General features: G+C 44.1%; 1 protein-coding gene across 1 annotated transcript in view; it reads right to left on the bottom strand.

The window, feature by feature from the left end:
* The window catches only part of NTSR1 (neurotensin receptor 1), a 311,359-nt gene that overhangs the window by 90,750 nt on the left and 206,290 nt on the right, over positions 1–14,319 (bottom strand). Inside the window, exon 2 of the mRNA XM_063959290.1 lies at positions 2,413–2,614. Within this exon, the coding sequence (XP_063815360.1) occupies positions 2,413–2,614 (202 nt within the window). The remainder of the gene's footprint in view (positions 1–2,412; positions 2,615–14,319) is intronic.

The raw sequence follows: 14,319 nt of genomic DNA on the forward strand, positions 1-14,319 counted from the left end.
TATGATTTTAACACTAATTGTAGTGTATTATATTAGCGCATTGTAGGTATTTCCTATTTGTGTGTGTGTGCGTGCGTGTGTGTGTGTGTTTATATATATATATATATATACACATCCAAATTGGAGAGGTGTTTTAAGTTGTATTCAATTTATGTTTATTGTATATTGTATGTATGTATGTATGTATGTATGTATATATATATATATATATATATATATGAATGTAAGGATGGTTGTGCAATCAATGTCCTCAGTTCTTTGAATCTTATTGCTCCGTGAATATACTGATGCGAGTGCAGGCACTTCAAGTAAACAGCGTAACCACAGCTGTATAATTCCAATGTGCACTAAAAAAAGAGTGAAGGCGCACTCAATGAGCAAGTATACCAGGTAATTTAATACAAAGGTAAAAGCTCACATACATCTTAGTTTAAAACAGCAGGCTCACGAACGGTTCCCTAGTGCCGGCGTGGCCGGGAAGGATGTGGATGACTCGCTGTAGTCTGACATCAAGTCCGTGAGCTCAAACGCCGAGGAGACTGTTTGCTTACTAAGCCGTGAGGAATGATTCACCAGCTGCTATCCGGAGGCACTAGGGAACCGTTCGTGAGCCTGCTGTTTTAAACTAAAATGTATGCGAGCTTTTACCTTTGTATTAAATTACCTGTTAAACTTGCTCATTGAGTGCGCCTTCACTCTTTTTTTAGTATATATATATATATATATATATATATATATATAGTGTATATATAAAGAATAATCCAATGTGCTGGCACTCTCCCTTAGTTGCAGCAGGTTCCAGTGTCCTCTGGAGTATCTTCAATATTTTCCAGCACAAACAAACAGAGGCCCTCAAAGACTTAATGCAATAAAACTGTATTAGTCAAATGGTGAACGTTAACCTTGACAAATGGGTGAATGTGCCTGAAACGTTGGTATGTCACTATTTGCCTTATACAGTTTTATTGCATCAAGTCTCAGAGTGCCACTGCTGGTTTTTACTGTGCCACTAGCTATTCTGCCCGCCATATAGTCTTATCTGCTTTGTGTCTCTCCAGCCCCACCCCTTAATGTTCTATGTAACCTCGAGCCTCATGTCCCATCTGTGTCTCTCAAGCCTCATGCCTCACCTGCGTCCTTCTAGCCTTATGCCTCATACTGTGTCTCTCCAGCCTTATGTCACCCCTGTGTCCAGGGACGCACTGGGGCTATACTGTAACCCTGGCATATCTGTTGCTCACACGGAAAAGCGGATGTCGCCATACCTCAGAGGGTCTGCAGCGAGTGACCAGGGTTTGGCTTCGCGGTAAATTCATGTGAAAGCATGCCAGCCAAGTGGAGGGCTTTGAGGCGGAGCTACTTTGCCAGGTATGTGCATGTCCGGACAACCCATTTGGCCATCGGCCTTTTGGTATTTGCCAGAATTACCAGATGAACAGTCCGGTCGTGAGAGTGCCTGTCCAGCCTCATGCCTCCAGTTCTCTCTAGCCTCATTTTCCCCACTGTGTCTATTCAGCATCATGTTCCTTTGCCACTCCACAGCCTAATGACCCACCGAGGCAAGATGAAAGTGATTTTTTGGAGAAAGGAACATCCAAGCAGTTTTGAAAAAAGAAAAGAAAAAAAAAGAACATTCAATCACCCCAAACCATGTGGGAAAATGTCTTCTAGTCTAATGTCTAGTCAGGAAAGAGGGCACAATGAATTGCTCCAAATACAAAGATATACAGTATTGGCACAAACCTTCTGGCCTCTGTCATAACTCTGAAGATGAAGAGGAATTTCACCGTACAATATGATAGTGATCAAAGCACACATCCAAGTCAACCAAGCAATGGCTTCACAAAAGAATTTCATACCTTGCCCCAGGCAGCAAAAAGGCAGTTCTATTTGGTTGTTTCATAGCCATAAAATGTAGTCAAAGCACAGCAAAATGACTACAATTCTAAATGAATTCTCTTTACTCAATTAAACAAATGTAACTTAGAAATACGTTTTGTTTTACCCGTGTTTTTGTACTAGCTTTATTACTTGATTCAAATTGCAAACTGCTCCTGAAAAGGACTTCTAACCAGTGAAAGCAATTGCATTTGTAGTCACTGCATAGCACAAAGCTAAAATCTCCTGTGCCGTAAAATACAGAATTAATGAGAAATGGGGCTTGACGTTTCACTGGCAGCTGACAAATGTAGTTGCATTGTGTTTGCCTATGTGCCTTTTACTGTTCAGATGAATATTCCTATGTATGCTTCACATACATATTTTCATTGCAAATAAATAAAAACAGCCTCTCTGTTATTGCTCTCACTATTTAAAAGGCAAATATATATTTTGTTTCAGCATATTAAATCATTCCGTAGAGATGCCGGACAGTTTTAAATATATAAGTGCATTGAGAAATAAAATACATACGCAGAACTCGAACCCCATGCTTCAGCGACTGGATGCGACTGGGCTCCATGGACATACTAAGCACAGTCTGCTGGCCACCAATTGTGCAGACTTGATTTTCTTGATGGGCCTGCTTCACCATAATGATTAGCTGGTTGGCAATAATGGTGTTTAGTACGGAAATCACAACCATCGGAAATACAAAGGAGAGGAAAGCATTGACCTAAAAGAAAAAAGGCAGATTCCAATCAGAATGATCAAACATTCAGGAACTGGTAATAGACAGATAGAGTTGCTAGAGCAAACAAAAGGCTCCTGGTTGATGTTGGGTTAAAAATGTGTCCCCAGCTGATACCTACTAATGCCCTGCACACTGGATGGAGAGGGGCAGGTATGTGCATATTGTGGGTGGAGAGAGGCATAGTAGGGTGAATAAAAGATTACATAAGAAAATTATATACTTCTACATGATACAAAGTCAGGGGTGGTTTTAGGGGTCAGGCTGCCCCTAGACACAATATTATGGGCCACCCTCTATCATGTCACTGGTTCATTCATGTCGGAGCCAGCCCCAGAGCTGCCAAAGCAGGCCCAACCTCACCCCCCACGTCCTGCACCACAATTTGGTGCCCACTGACCTTCCCCCCCCCACCACACCTGCCAGATGCAGGAGAGTCTGCTGTGCCACCCTACCCTCCAAGCAATTAGTGCCCCTAGGCACATTCCTCGCGTGCCTAGTGAGAAGTCCATCACTGTACAAAGCCCGGGCGGGGTTATGAATATGATACTCAGTAAAGAATATATGAAAGATTGACCTATATCACATAGCTGTACATTAAACAGATGTCTAAAAAAACAACTTAAAGCTAAACATATGTTGCACTTACTTTACAGCTGGATTGTTAATTAATATTTCTTAATACTTGCAGTATAAATAAGAACATGAACTCAGCACCATAGAAAAATCCTATGACATTGTCAAGCTTTAGCAAGCAACCCTAATTTAAAGAATACCTACAGTATAGATGTAGCCATGCTCATCTTACTGCGATATGGCATGATGTATCACCGCATGCTGCATGGCGTGTCAGGCTGCGACTATTCACACCCGCGATGGCATGCCATGCAGGAAGCCGGGTTGCAGCAAAGATGAGCATGGCTACATCTGTATATTACTACATATAAAAATATACAGTATTTACAATTTTTTTCTATTGGATGTTAAAAAATTGCAGTGCAGGTCTACTGATATCCTGTGTATTTTTGTATTGTGATTTTTGTGATTTTGCTGTACAGGCAGCTGTGAAAAGATCTTAGAGTATATGAATCTGTCTGTCCATGCAGTATACACATTTAGGGTTATATTTACTAAAGTGCGGGTTTAGAGAAGTGGAGGTGTTGCCCATATCAACCCCTCAGATTCTAGCTATTATCTTCTCAAAGGTGCAAGAAAAATGCTAAGTAGAACCTGATTGGTTGCTATGGGCAACTTCTCCACTCCTATAAACCCGCACTTTAGTAAACATACCCCTTACTTCCTAGCAAAATATCCCAACCTGCTATGGAGAGATGTGTCTCTTAGGATTCAATACACCAAACTGTGTTGCATTAAATCACTAGCTAGAGCTGAATCATCTAATGATGAACGACCCTTATGTGTTTGTTGACATAATGGAATGTTGATTACATTAAAGTATAATAAACACACAATGAATCCCATTTATTATATAAACCCATGGTGACACTATTATAAACAAAGTTTATTACTGTAATAGCTGGATAGAGAGAGGTGTGATAATGTGAAATTAATATTATGTCCAAATGAAGATACATTGTATACATGTCTGTGTGGAATCCAATTTCTTTATTTAATTAATTGGAGAAATAGTCAATTAATTGGAGAAATAGTCTGCAATTTATCTTAGAACTTCAGGTTTATTTCTCCAAGGTCATTAGCAACAAATTGTGTTCGATGGTACTCGAAACGAGACTTCCATGCTAATTGCTGCTAGGTTAATTGGTTTAAATAAACGTTAATTAAATGTGATGGAGGTTTGGCTTGCTCTTTAACTTGAGGATGAGACTAAAAAGGTCAGGGGTTGTATAATTAAACTGAGGGGTTGCTAATGCCACCCGCTGTCTGTTAAAATGAATATTCCTACATGTGAAAGTCAGGGATACACAAAAAATAACCGTAATGTTCTTCACAGGATCCAGGCTGCAATATGTCAAATCTGTGGTTGTCGTAAGGTGTTTTATCAATCAGCCCAAAATACAGAAAATGTACATACTGTATGACTTATTTAATATAATGACACTTGGCCCGGATTCAAAGCTAGAATACATGCCAGAGCCGGCCCTAACCAATATGATGCCCTAGGCAAGATTTTGGCTGGTGCCCCCTAGCACCGCCACTAGTTCTGCAGGATATGCCTGGCATGAGTCAGCTGGCAGCTCTGCTAACGTCGGGCGTCTTTTGTTTATGAAAATGCATCTTATTTGCATTGCTATGTGGCTAGGTTGCACAAGCAGCTTCTGCTGATTAAAATGATATGCAGCATGCCTATATTCTGTGTGCGACTGTGGCTGTATCTGCATACGAAATGCTACATTAGTGATTTCCAGGAATACACTGCAACGTAGCATTTCGTATGCAGATACTGCCGCAGTCACACACAGAATATAGGCATGCCGCATATCATTTTAATCAGCAGAAGCTGCTGGTGCCCCTAAGCATACCAAATGCCCTAGGCAATTGCCTAGTTTGCCTATGCCTAAGGCCGGCTCTGATACATGCAATTTGGCAGCAACTACGCCTGCACTGAATTCTTGGAAATAAATGCTTTCGCTGCATCTATGCAGCCACCCCTTTGAATCCACTTATCAGGTACCATTATAAGTGTGGACTGGCACCAGTCCAATCCTCAATGCAAGGGATCCATATGAAATCACACTGTACTCTGCATATGCAGTCCTTTGATTAACCCGCAATTCCTTCTCTACACTCTCGGCATACCCATGGCACATTTATCATAAGTGCGAGCAGCCAATTGCCACCCAGCTGCACCCATTAAGCAGCATATGGCGTTGCGGCTGAGATACATGTGTGGCATCCCGGAAAAATGGTGTGTGTGCCCCTTTAAGAGTTGTGACATGTGTGGCATCCCGGATAAATGGTGTGTGTGCCCCTTTAAGAGTTTCACTTGCAGGTCTGCAGCTACGGTGAGTCAACAACCTCTAGAATTGGTTAACATTGACCATGTTAAACTGGAGAAGAGTAGAGAGGGGTATTTGTATGCCATTACTATTGTAGAACATTACACCAAGTTTACCAGAGCCTTGCATATAAAAGATCTGACCACAAGGACAACTGCTGAAATCTTCTGGAGGCCATTTGTTAGACTGTACGGTTACCCAGACAAGATATTGACCAACCATATCCCAACATTTACATCAAAGGTTTTCCATGAACTGTGTGAGCTTGATGGGTATAAAAAGTTACAGACCACAACTTACCACCCACAGGAAATGGACTGTGTGGCCAACCAAGTTCTATTACATTTATTAAGAACCTTGTCGATGCAGCAGCGACTAGAGTAGCCTGAATTGCTGGCCGAATTCATGTTCATCTATAATAATACCACTCATGGGTCAACAGGACACACCCCATATTATCTGATGTTCGGTAGGAAAGGCAAATTACCTGTTGATGTACAGTTAGGATTATGGACTGAGATTGACTATGAGCCATTTATGGAGGCAGATTGGGTGGCTGAGCATAAAAGGAGACTTCGGGTGACTGAGCATCAAGTAAACCAACAGAACTTACAAGTAGTAGACATGAAGAGCATTGCAATGAAACAGCATTTACCAAGACCATACCGGTAGGGGTGAGAGTGTTCAAAAAGAAGAATCACCGCATTAGTAAACTAGACTATCAATGGTAGTCCAAACCCTATATTTTGGTCAGTGCCCCTCGAGATTATGTGGCCGTACACCAGCTTCGGAGAGAGAGTGACTTCCAGTTGCACTGGGTCTACCGAGATCAGTTGAAATTGTGTCCAGAGTGGAGTGACAGTAGCATGGAGGAGATATTGTCTCCACGCATGGAAGAATCACCTGTGTCCTGTTCAGTGATTTCTCTAGACCCCATGGACCTTTTGTGCAATATGTGTTGGCCCCTAACACTAGTAGGAATCTACGAGCCAATGGAACCAGCCTACATACCTCAACCGTCTCAACCACCTCAACCAGGACCAGTACAAAAGTTACCCGTGAGTGCAGAACTAGTGGTGGCAGAAGAGAACATAAATGACCCACCCTGTCAGAAGGTCAGAAAGAAGTACAAAAAGAATATTACATCTTATAAATCGGGTGTAGTATGATATGCCGGCAGCCGGGATCCTGGCGGCCATCATACCGGCGCCGAGATCCCGACTGCCGGCATACCGGCAGCTGGGCAAGCGCAAATGAGCCCCTTGCGGGCACGGTGGTGCACTACACACGCCATGCTATTTATTCTCCCTCCAGGGGGGTCGTGGACCCCCAAGAGGGAGAATAGTTGTTGGTATGCCGGATGTCGGGATTCCGGCGCCAGTTTACAGCTGGCATACTAAATACTACCCTAGATATCATTGAGAAGACAAAAGAAGATATATCTACCAAATTAAAAGATTGTTTGCCACTTGGTGTTGTTTGAGACGTTACAAAATATGTTGTGTGAAATAAAGTTAGAATTGTGGATTCTTGAGATAACTGTTAGATGTAAGGAAGGGCAAGTCAAGAGTTGAGTTCAAAATGCCAAGGTTTATGATTAGGCCTAATTAGGGACAGCCTGAAGTTGCGTGAGAACACACGTTTCCAGCGGGGTAGAATGTGCCACCCCCCTCCCCTTCCCCCTGGAAATGGTGTGTGTGCCCCTTTAAGAGTTTCACTTGCAGGTCTGCAGCAGAAAGGGGAAGTACTGGCACAGCAGGAGTTAAGTGTGAACCCTGGTCTGATCATATGGTCTGTATACTGGTGGCTGATTGGTCAGGGCAGCCTGGGAGCAGATGAGCCTTGTGGGAAGAGAAATAAGGAGTCGGCAGGAGTGACTGGAGGTGCTGGACACATGCTCAGTGAGCAGAGCGGAAGCTGAGAACAGATGCCAACTGAAGGTTCATACTGGGCGGTGAGAGCAACACTGCAGAGTAGAAGCAGCAGGGTGCTACCAGAGGGCCAAGATCTGGGTGAGCGAGCATGAGATGTTGCAGCTGGAGACCGGACACAGCCAGGCCTAGTGAAAGGCATGGACGCCACGGACATCTTGTAACACTGAGGAGCCGTTTAAACTGGTCCAGCAAGTAAAAACCTCTGTCCTGGATTTCTGAGTGAGTACATTGAGACTGATTGTGACTTAAGTCATGGGCAGACTAAACATCCAGCCTAAGTATCCAAGTTGTCACACACAAAAGACTGAGCTGTTGATACAAGTGCAAGTATAAGAGTCTGTAAAAGACTGAGTTATTTGTGCAAGTGAAAGTAAGTCCTTTACCTAAAAGAGACTGAATCTATTTAACTAAGAGACCCTCATTGCCAACTGAGTTATATTTGTCAGGAGACACTACAATCATTTCACTAGCTACATCCTCTTGTGAACAGAACTGAGATACATTGACAGTATTACAGCCCAGGATTCTTTATATAACTGTGTGCCAATCCCCCCATTACAATGCTTTGGCACCACAGACTTTTTACAAGAGCTCTAACGTTATTTGCCTGTGAAGATCATTATACCTTCTCATTACCACATTATAGACTGTGATTGTAATTAAAATATGCCAATATCTGTGATTCACTTAAATTGAAATTTTGAACGATCCATTGTGATGTGAACTGTAGCCAATTGTCTTCTCTTTATTCATCTTTGATGCCCAATTCTTCTTGTGATTATTCATTTTTTAAGCCAATTACCCAATCATCATTCTCAATCCAGAGTTCTTTGCGACTAGGGAGGCCAATCCCGGGATCGGGATCGGCGGGATCCTGGCCAAAAAATGCCGGGATTTGAATCCTGGGATTCACGGGATTAGATTGCACATGTGCAATTGTGCAGTGAGGGAGGGTGGGTGTAAGTAATCCTACTTACTGTTAGGCGGACGGCAGCCATGGACACGCTGAATGCGGCGGCACTTCTTATGTAGCGCCGGCCTCTAGCCAATCAGAGCTGGCGGACCGGCAGTCAATCAGGGAAGCGGCCGCAGCAGCGGCAGCCAATCAGGAGCGACTGCTGCGGCCGCTTCCCTGATTGGCTGCCGGTCCGCCAGCTCTGGTTGGTTGGCGGCCGGTGCTACATTTGAAAAGCTGCAGCGTTCAGCGTGTCCATGGCTGCCACCGCCTAATAGTAAGTATATTACTTACACCCACCCTCCCTCACTGCAGTGCTCCCTACAGCATCCCTCCCACACCACTACCTACACCAACCCTCCCATTTTTTTATCTACACCAACCCTCCTGAACCGATACCTACACCAACCCTCCTGCACCGCTACCTACACCAACTCTCCCGCGCTGCTACCTACACCCTCCCTCCAGCGCTGCTCCCTACAGCCTCCCTGCTGCCTACACCCTTCTCCACTGCCCTTCACTGATCCCTACGGCAATCCCGGGATCCTGAGAATCCCGGGATTGAGCATTTTTTAATCCCAAATCCCGGAATTGAAAAAATGGCCCGGGATTGGCCTCCCTAATTGCGATTTAATAAAAAGATATCCTGTTTCGTATTAATCTATCCTACCTCTCTGAACACATTACCACAGAACAAGGTATGGGGAGAAACATTTCAGGGGAAAGGTACTTCGCATAGCCACCCAACACCTGTGATACCTCTCTCAACCATACCCGACAACTTCGGGGTGTTACACATATAGGCTGTAACACACTAGCCGGCTGGCGCCGCCCGGCAAAAACCCGGCCGGCTTTTAACCGCTGCCGTGATGCAAAGACACATTGAGCACAATGTGTCCTTACACACGGCACGGTCCCGGCCCGGCTGCCGGGTTGCAGCCAGAACTATCCACTGGAAGGTCCGGCTGCCAGGCCGGCGCCATGCCGTCTTTGCAGCCAGTAAACCGTGTGTGTGAAGGGGAGCTTTCACACACAAAGGTTTTTTCTCAAGCCGTGTCTGATGCTGCGCATGCGCACAGCATCACACACGGCTCAAAGCCGTCCTGTGTGACAGACTCTGCCGGTTTCTCCCGGATGGCAAAAAGCCGGACAAAGTTTAGAAACCGGCCAGTGTGTTACAGCCCTATGACTCTGAGTCACCCATTGCTGCTCACAGGCATAGGCTGTGATGCATTCACAAATGTTACTTTCTACTTGCAATCAGGACATATAAGCCCAAAACTGTTGTAATGTATAATAAGTCATCAGCATTGTATTTCTGATACACAGTACAAAATAAACATTTGGCAGCTATGCGTTATAGATCATTTGTGCACGTAACACCAATACATTTACCAATTATGATGATAACAGATTTTATATGCTGGTTAGCATACTTGTGGTAACGAAATGTGACTGGATGTTGTAAAAGAAAACTAATATTATCTATAATATGTAGACAGATAAAGAGAGCGCATATACACTTAAAAGTATACAATTTATTATTACACATAAAAACAATTGCATTCTATTCACAATAGTACATTGTAATAGAGCAGAACCGCACTGTTAGGTGACCACTGAATATCAAAATGTATCCAAGATAACTGCACACATTAGAGGAACAGTCAGGGGTTAAAGTGAGCCGGAACGGGGCGCAACTGCGTTCCGTCAGTTCCACTTGGAGACAGAACACAGTTCCGCCTCCTCCGGCTCACCTCACCCGATGTGTGCCGGCGCCGCAGGGAGATGCCGGGCGCCCGCTGAGATTGTGTTACCTGCGGCGCTTGGTTCTCCCTGCACAGCGGAAGCCGGCAGCAAGAGCTCGCTACTAAGCTCCGGTTTCCAGCTCCTGGCTCTGTCAGTGCGTGCTATGAGAGAGACGTCATGACATCTCTCTCGTAGTGCTGGGGAGCCGGACACCAGGAGGATCACAGCGGTCGGAAACGGGAGCGGGGCTTGGTAAGTATGGTGGTTTGTTTTTTTAAACATGTGTGACTACTACAGGGGGGCTAAACTACAGGGGGGCTAAACTACACGGGGGCTAAACTACAAGGGGGAAAACTACAGGGGGGCATTACTATTGGGGGCTAAACTACAAGGGGGCAAACTACAACGGGGCTAAACTACTGGGGGAATTACTACTTGGGGCAAACTACTGGGGGCAAACTACATGGGGCTGAACTACAGGGGCTAACTACTGGGGGCTAACTACAAGGGGGCAAGCTACTGGGGGCATTACTACTTGGGGCAAACTACTGGGGTAAACTACATGGGGCTAAACTACAGAGGCGCATTACTACTGGGGGCATAACTACAGGGGCATATTACTACTGGGGGCATAACTACAGGGGCGCATTACTACTGGGGCATAACTACATACCTCCCAACTGTCCCAATTTTCGCGGGACAGTCCCGTTTTTTGGGGACTGTCCCGCGGTCCCACCCGCAGGCCGCAGTGTCCCATGGTGGGGGGGGCAGTTGGGAGTCTCTGACTCTCGCTGCCCTGCTTAGCGTCTATTCACTTGAGTCAGAGGGAGAGGGGGCATGCCAGCGGCTCACAGAGCGCTGGGCATGCCCCCTCAGTGACGAAAATGGGGCGTGGCTCGCGATCGTGGGTCCTCCCGCAAATCCACGCCCCCTCTTCTTAGGCCACGCCCCTTTTCGGGAGCGCGCGCGCGACTTCGCCGCGCGTGTGGCCCTCTGTCAGCGAAGAAAAAGTTGGGAGGTATGTAACTACATGGGCACATTACTACTGGGGGCATAACTACAGGGGCTAAACTACTGGGGGCATTACTACTTGGGGCAAACTACATGGGGCTAAACTACAGGGGCTAAACGACTAAGGGAATTACTACAGGCGACATTACTACTGGAGGCAATACTACACAGGGGCATTACCATTAAGGGCATTACTAATGGGGGCGCTACTAATGAGGGCATTGTAAAGGGGGCACTTCATAAGGGGCATCACTCCTGGGGACATAAGGGGCACTACTTCTGGGGGCATTGCATAAGGGGCACCACTACTATGAGCTCTATATAAGGGTCACTACCACTGTGGGCACTACCAGTACAGTGGACATTGCATAAGGAGCACTACTACTGTGGGAATTGTAAAAAGGGCGCTACCTCTGTGGGCATTGTGTATTACGGGGTGCTACTACTGTCAGCATTATGTGTATTACGGGGTGCTACTACTGGGGGCATCAATATTATTGTTTGACCATGCCCCTTTATTTTTGAGACCACGTCCCTTTTTTGGGGCGCGCGCCTACGGCGTGCGCAATACCTTTATTGCATGGGCGTCGGGGGGAGGGGGGGATGAGTTCCACCACCTCTCTAGGACCACTTTAAGTACTGGGGACAGTTATAGTCCCATCCTGAAGATAATTTATGTATTCAGATATTCCAATAAAGGTTAGAAGTCCCACCTGAATAATCATTGCATGTAACTCTATAATAAAGAGATGTGACCACACCAAGTCCTGTTATTCCTCTCATGTTGTAAAAGAGGCAGTTTGCCAACACTGCATTTCTGCCACCTCTCTACCACATATGTTGCCTTTTAATATGCCCGGCTTGATGGCATCTCTGTTTGAGCACAGCCAGGGTTGTTTCTTCACAGTGTATTTATTGTGTGTCCTCCACTTTGTAATCTCAACTGCATGGCAAAGCCAGATGTAAAGTGCCCTGAAAGGAGTACTGTGCCCCTATTGGCAGAACTGGGGTTACCACACCACCAGGCTCTATTGAGTTTTTAAATTAAAATAAAATATAAATACCTCCCAATGTTGTTGATCTAGGAACAGCTCCCCCCCCAAAAAAAAACCAACAACAACAATTAAATAGAGCTCCTCGAATGCTGAATAACAGTGGGCCCTTATTATTCGGAAACTATAACCCTGTTGTGGCACTACAAAATGCAGCATGCAGTGACAACCCATGAGTGTTACTGCATGCTGTTGCTTGTAGAACTACAAGTGCCAGCGTTCATCAGTGTGCAAGTGCATACTTGTACTGCCCAAACAGTGTGCAATATAAATGGCTCCAATCAATAAGGACTGGATCCCAATCAAATTACAAATATCTTCAAGTTTAATAAAATGTCAGACTAAAAAAAATTAAAGATGTCTTTATATTCTGTTATACTTTGTTATTATAAACAGTGTAAGGGTTAGCAGGTTCATGGAAGAAAGCTTACAATGATATTTGTAAAATATTTAATTCCAAAGCAGGACACAATGAAACACCTGGTAATTAAACTTGGTTTACAACAAAGTATTTTTTTTAATAGATTTAACTGTTTGATGCAAGCTTAGATACAGTGCTGCTGCCATCTACTGTTATATATAATAGCCACAACTTGAGTACTGCTGCCATCTACTGTATGCTTTTCATGGTGTCTGCTTCCAGTATAAAGTAGACTGGATGTAGGTGCCTTAACAGTCCTGAAGTTGCAGGTGCACTGGATCTCGTACAACTGCAAAAGTATCTTAATCATGCACGCTTGTAACTGTAGGCTTGATGTTGGGAATTCCTACCCCAACTGACTCACCAGTTAAAATTGCAAAGTATATGGAAAACTTTTATATGTCACTGGCAATTTAGGCATTGCAGTAGTGACTCATTAGTACTTGCAGTACAAACTGTACCTTTCTTTATTTTACTTACAAAATGGAAACTGCAGAGACTCCCATTATACACTCCTGCAGGATATTTATTTCCTTACTTATTACTTAATGCTACAGAACAGTACATTGAATCCTATCTCGCATTCAACAGCAGGATCTACTCCTCGCAGATATTTTTGTTTTCCTATCATGTACTTTCAGGTTCCTTACACGCTGGGAACTTCTATATCTCCCATATCAGTAATGAAATCCTGTTTTCTGTGCTTTTTGATTCCTGCTCAGATCCTAAATAAACACCCAGACATGCCCAGATCAATAGTCTTGGTAACAGTGTGGCTCAAGCTTTCAGCGTGAGTTTCTAGAAAAAAAAAGCCTCCTCCCCTCAGACTCCTTTCTTTCTGCACTATCTGGGTTTTATGAAGTTGTTTGCAGCTCAGTGGAGTTGCAGGCAAGAGATTTCTAGCTGATGATTACTAAGCTGAAGCAGAGTGTTGACTAGATAAAACAGTTACACTGTAAATAATGAATTACAGAGTCCCTGAAAAAAATTATTTGTGTTGGATTGGGGTTATTAAGGTTAAATTGTGCTCGATCAACACAATCTTATTAATTGTTTTTGCCTTCTTTTGAATCTGTGGAAGTAGCCAATCACATTGACTGCATGATGCTACTGTATCTAGAATAAGTTCTATCTGCATAAAAACTTACTAATAGTCCATTACTGTAAATCTAGATTTCAATGACAATTAGGCTTGGTACCAATGATGCGTGGTGAGGTAAATGGCAGGGGAGGCACTTGCTAGTATCAGAGCCAGATTTACACACACACACATATATATGAACCCAAGAGTTTTTGTGAGCATTATACTAAGGTGCAGCAATATAAACTGCTGGAAATTTGTGGAGTTTTGAACAAGGTAGGCAGGGGAGGCAGTGCCTCATCTGTCATAGACCAGTATACTCTAGAGTAGTAACTATAAAAATGATTAGAATAATACAAAGAATATACTTATAATATCTTCTTTGTATTTTTCTTACAATTTTTATAATCAAAACTCTGGAGTATTCAGGAGTATGGCAGAAGAGGCACTGCCTCATCTGACCACACATCACTTTTGGGTACACACAACAGAGTGGCCAATTAGATAAC

The sequence above is a fragment of the Pseudophryne corroboree genome, chromosome 3 (genome assembly GCF_028390025.1).
Source record: "Pseudophryne corroboree isolate aPseCor3 chromosome 3, aPseCor3.hap2, whole genome shotgun sequence".
In the NCBI taxonomy this organism is placed as follows: Eukaryota; Metazoa; Chordata; class Amphibia; order Anura; family Myobatrachidae; genus Pseudophryne; species Pseudophryne corroboree.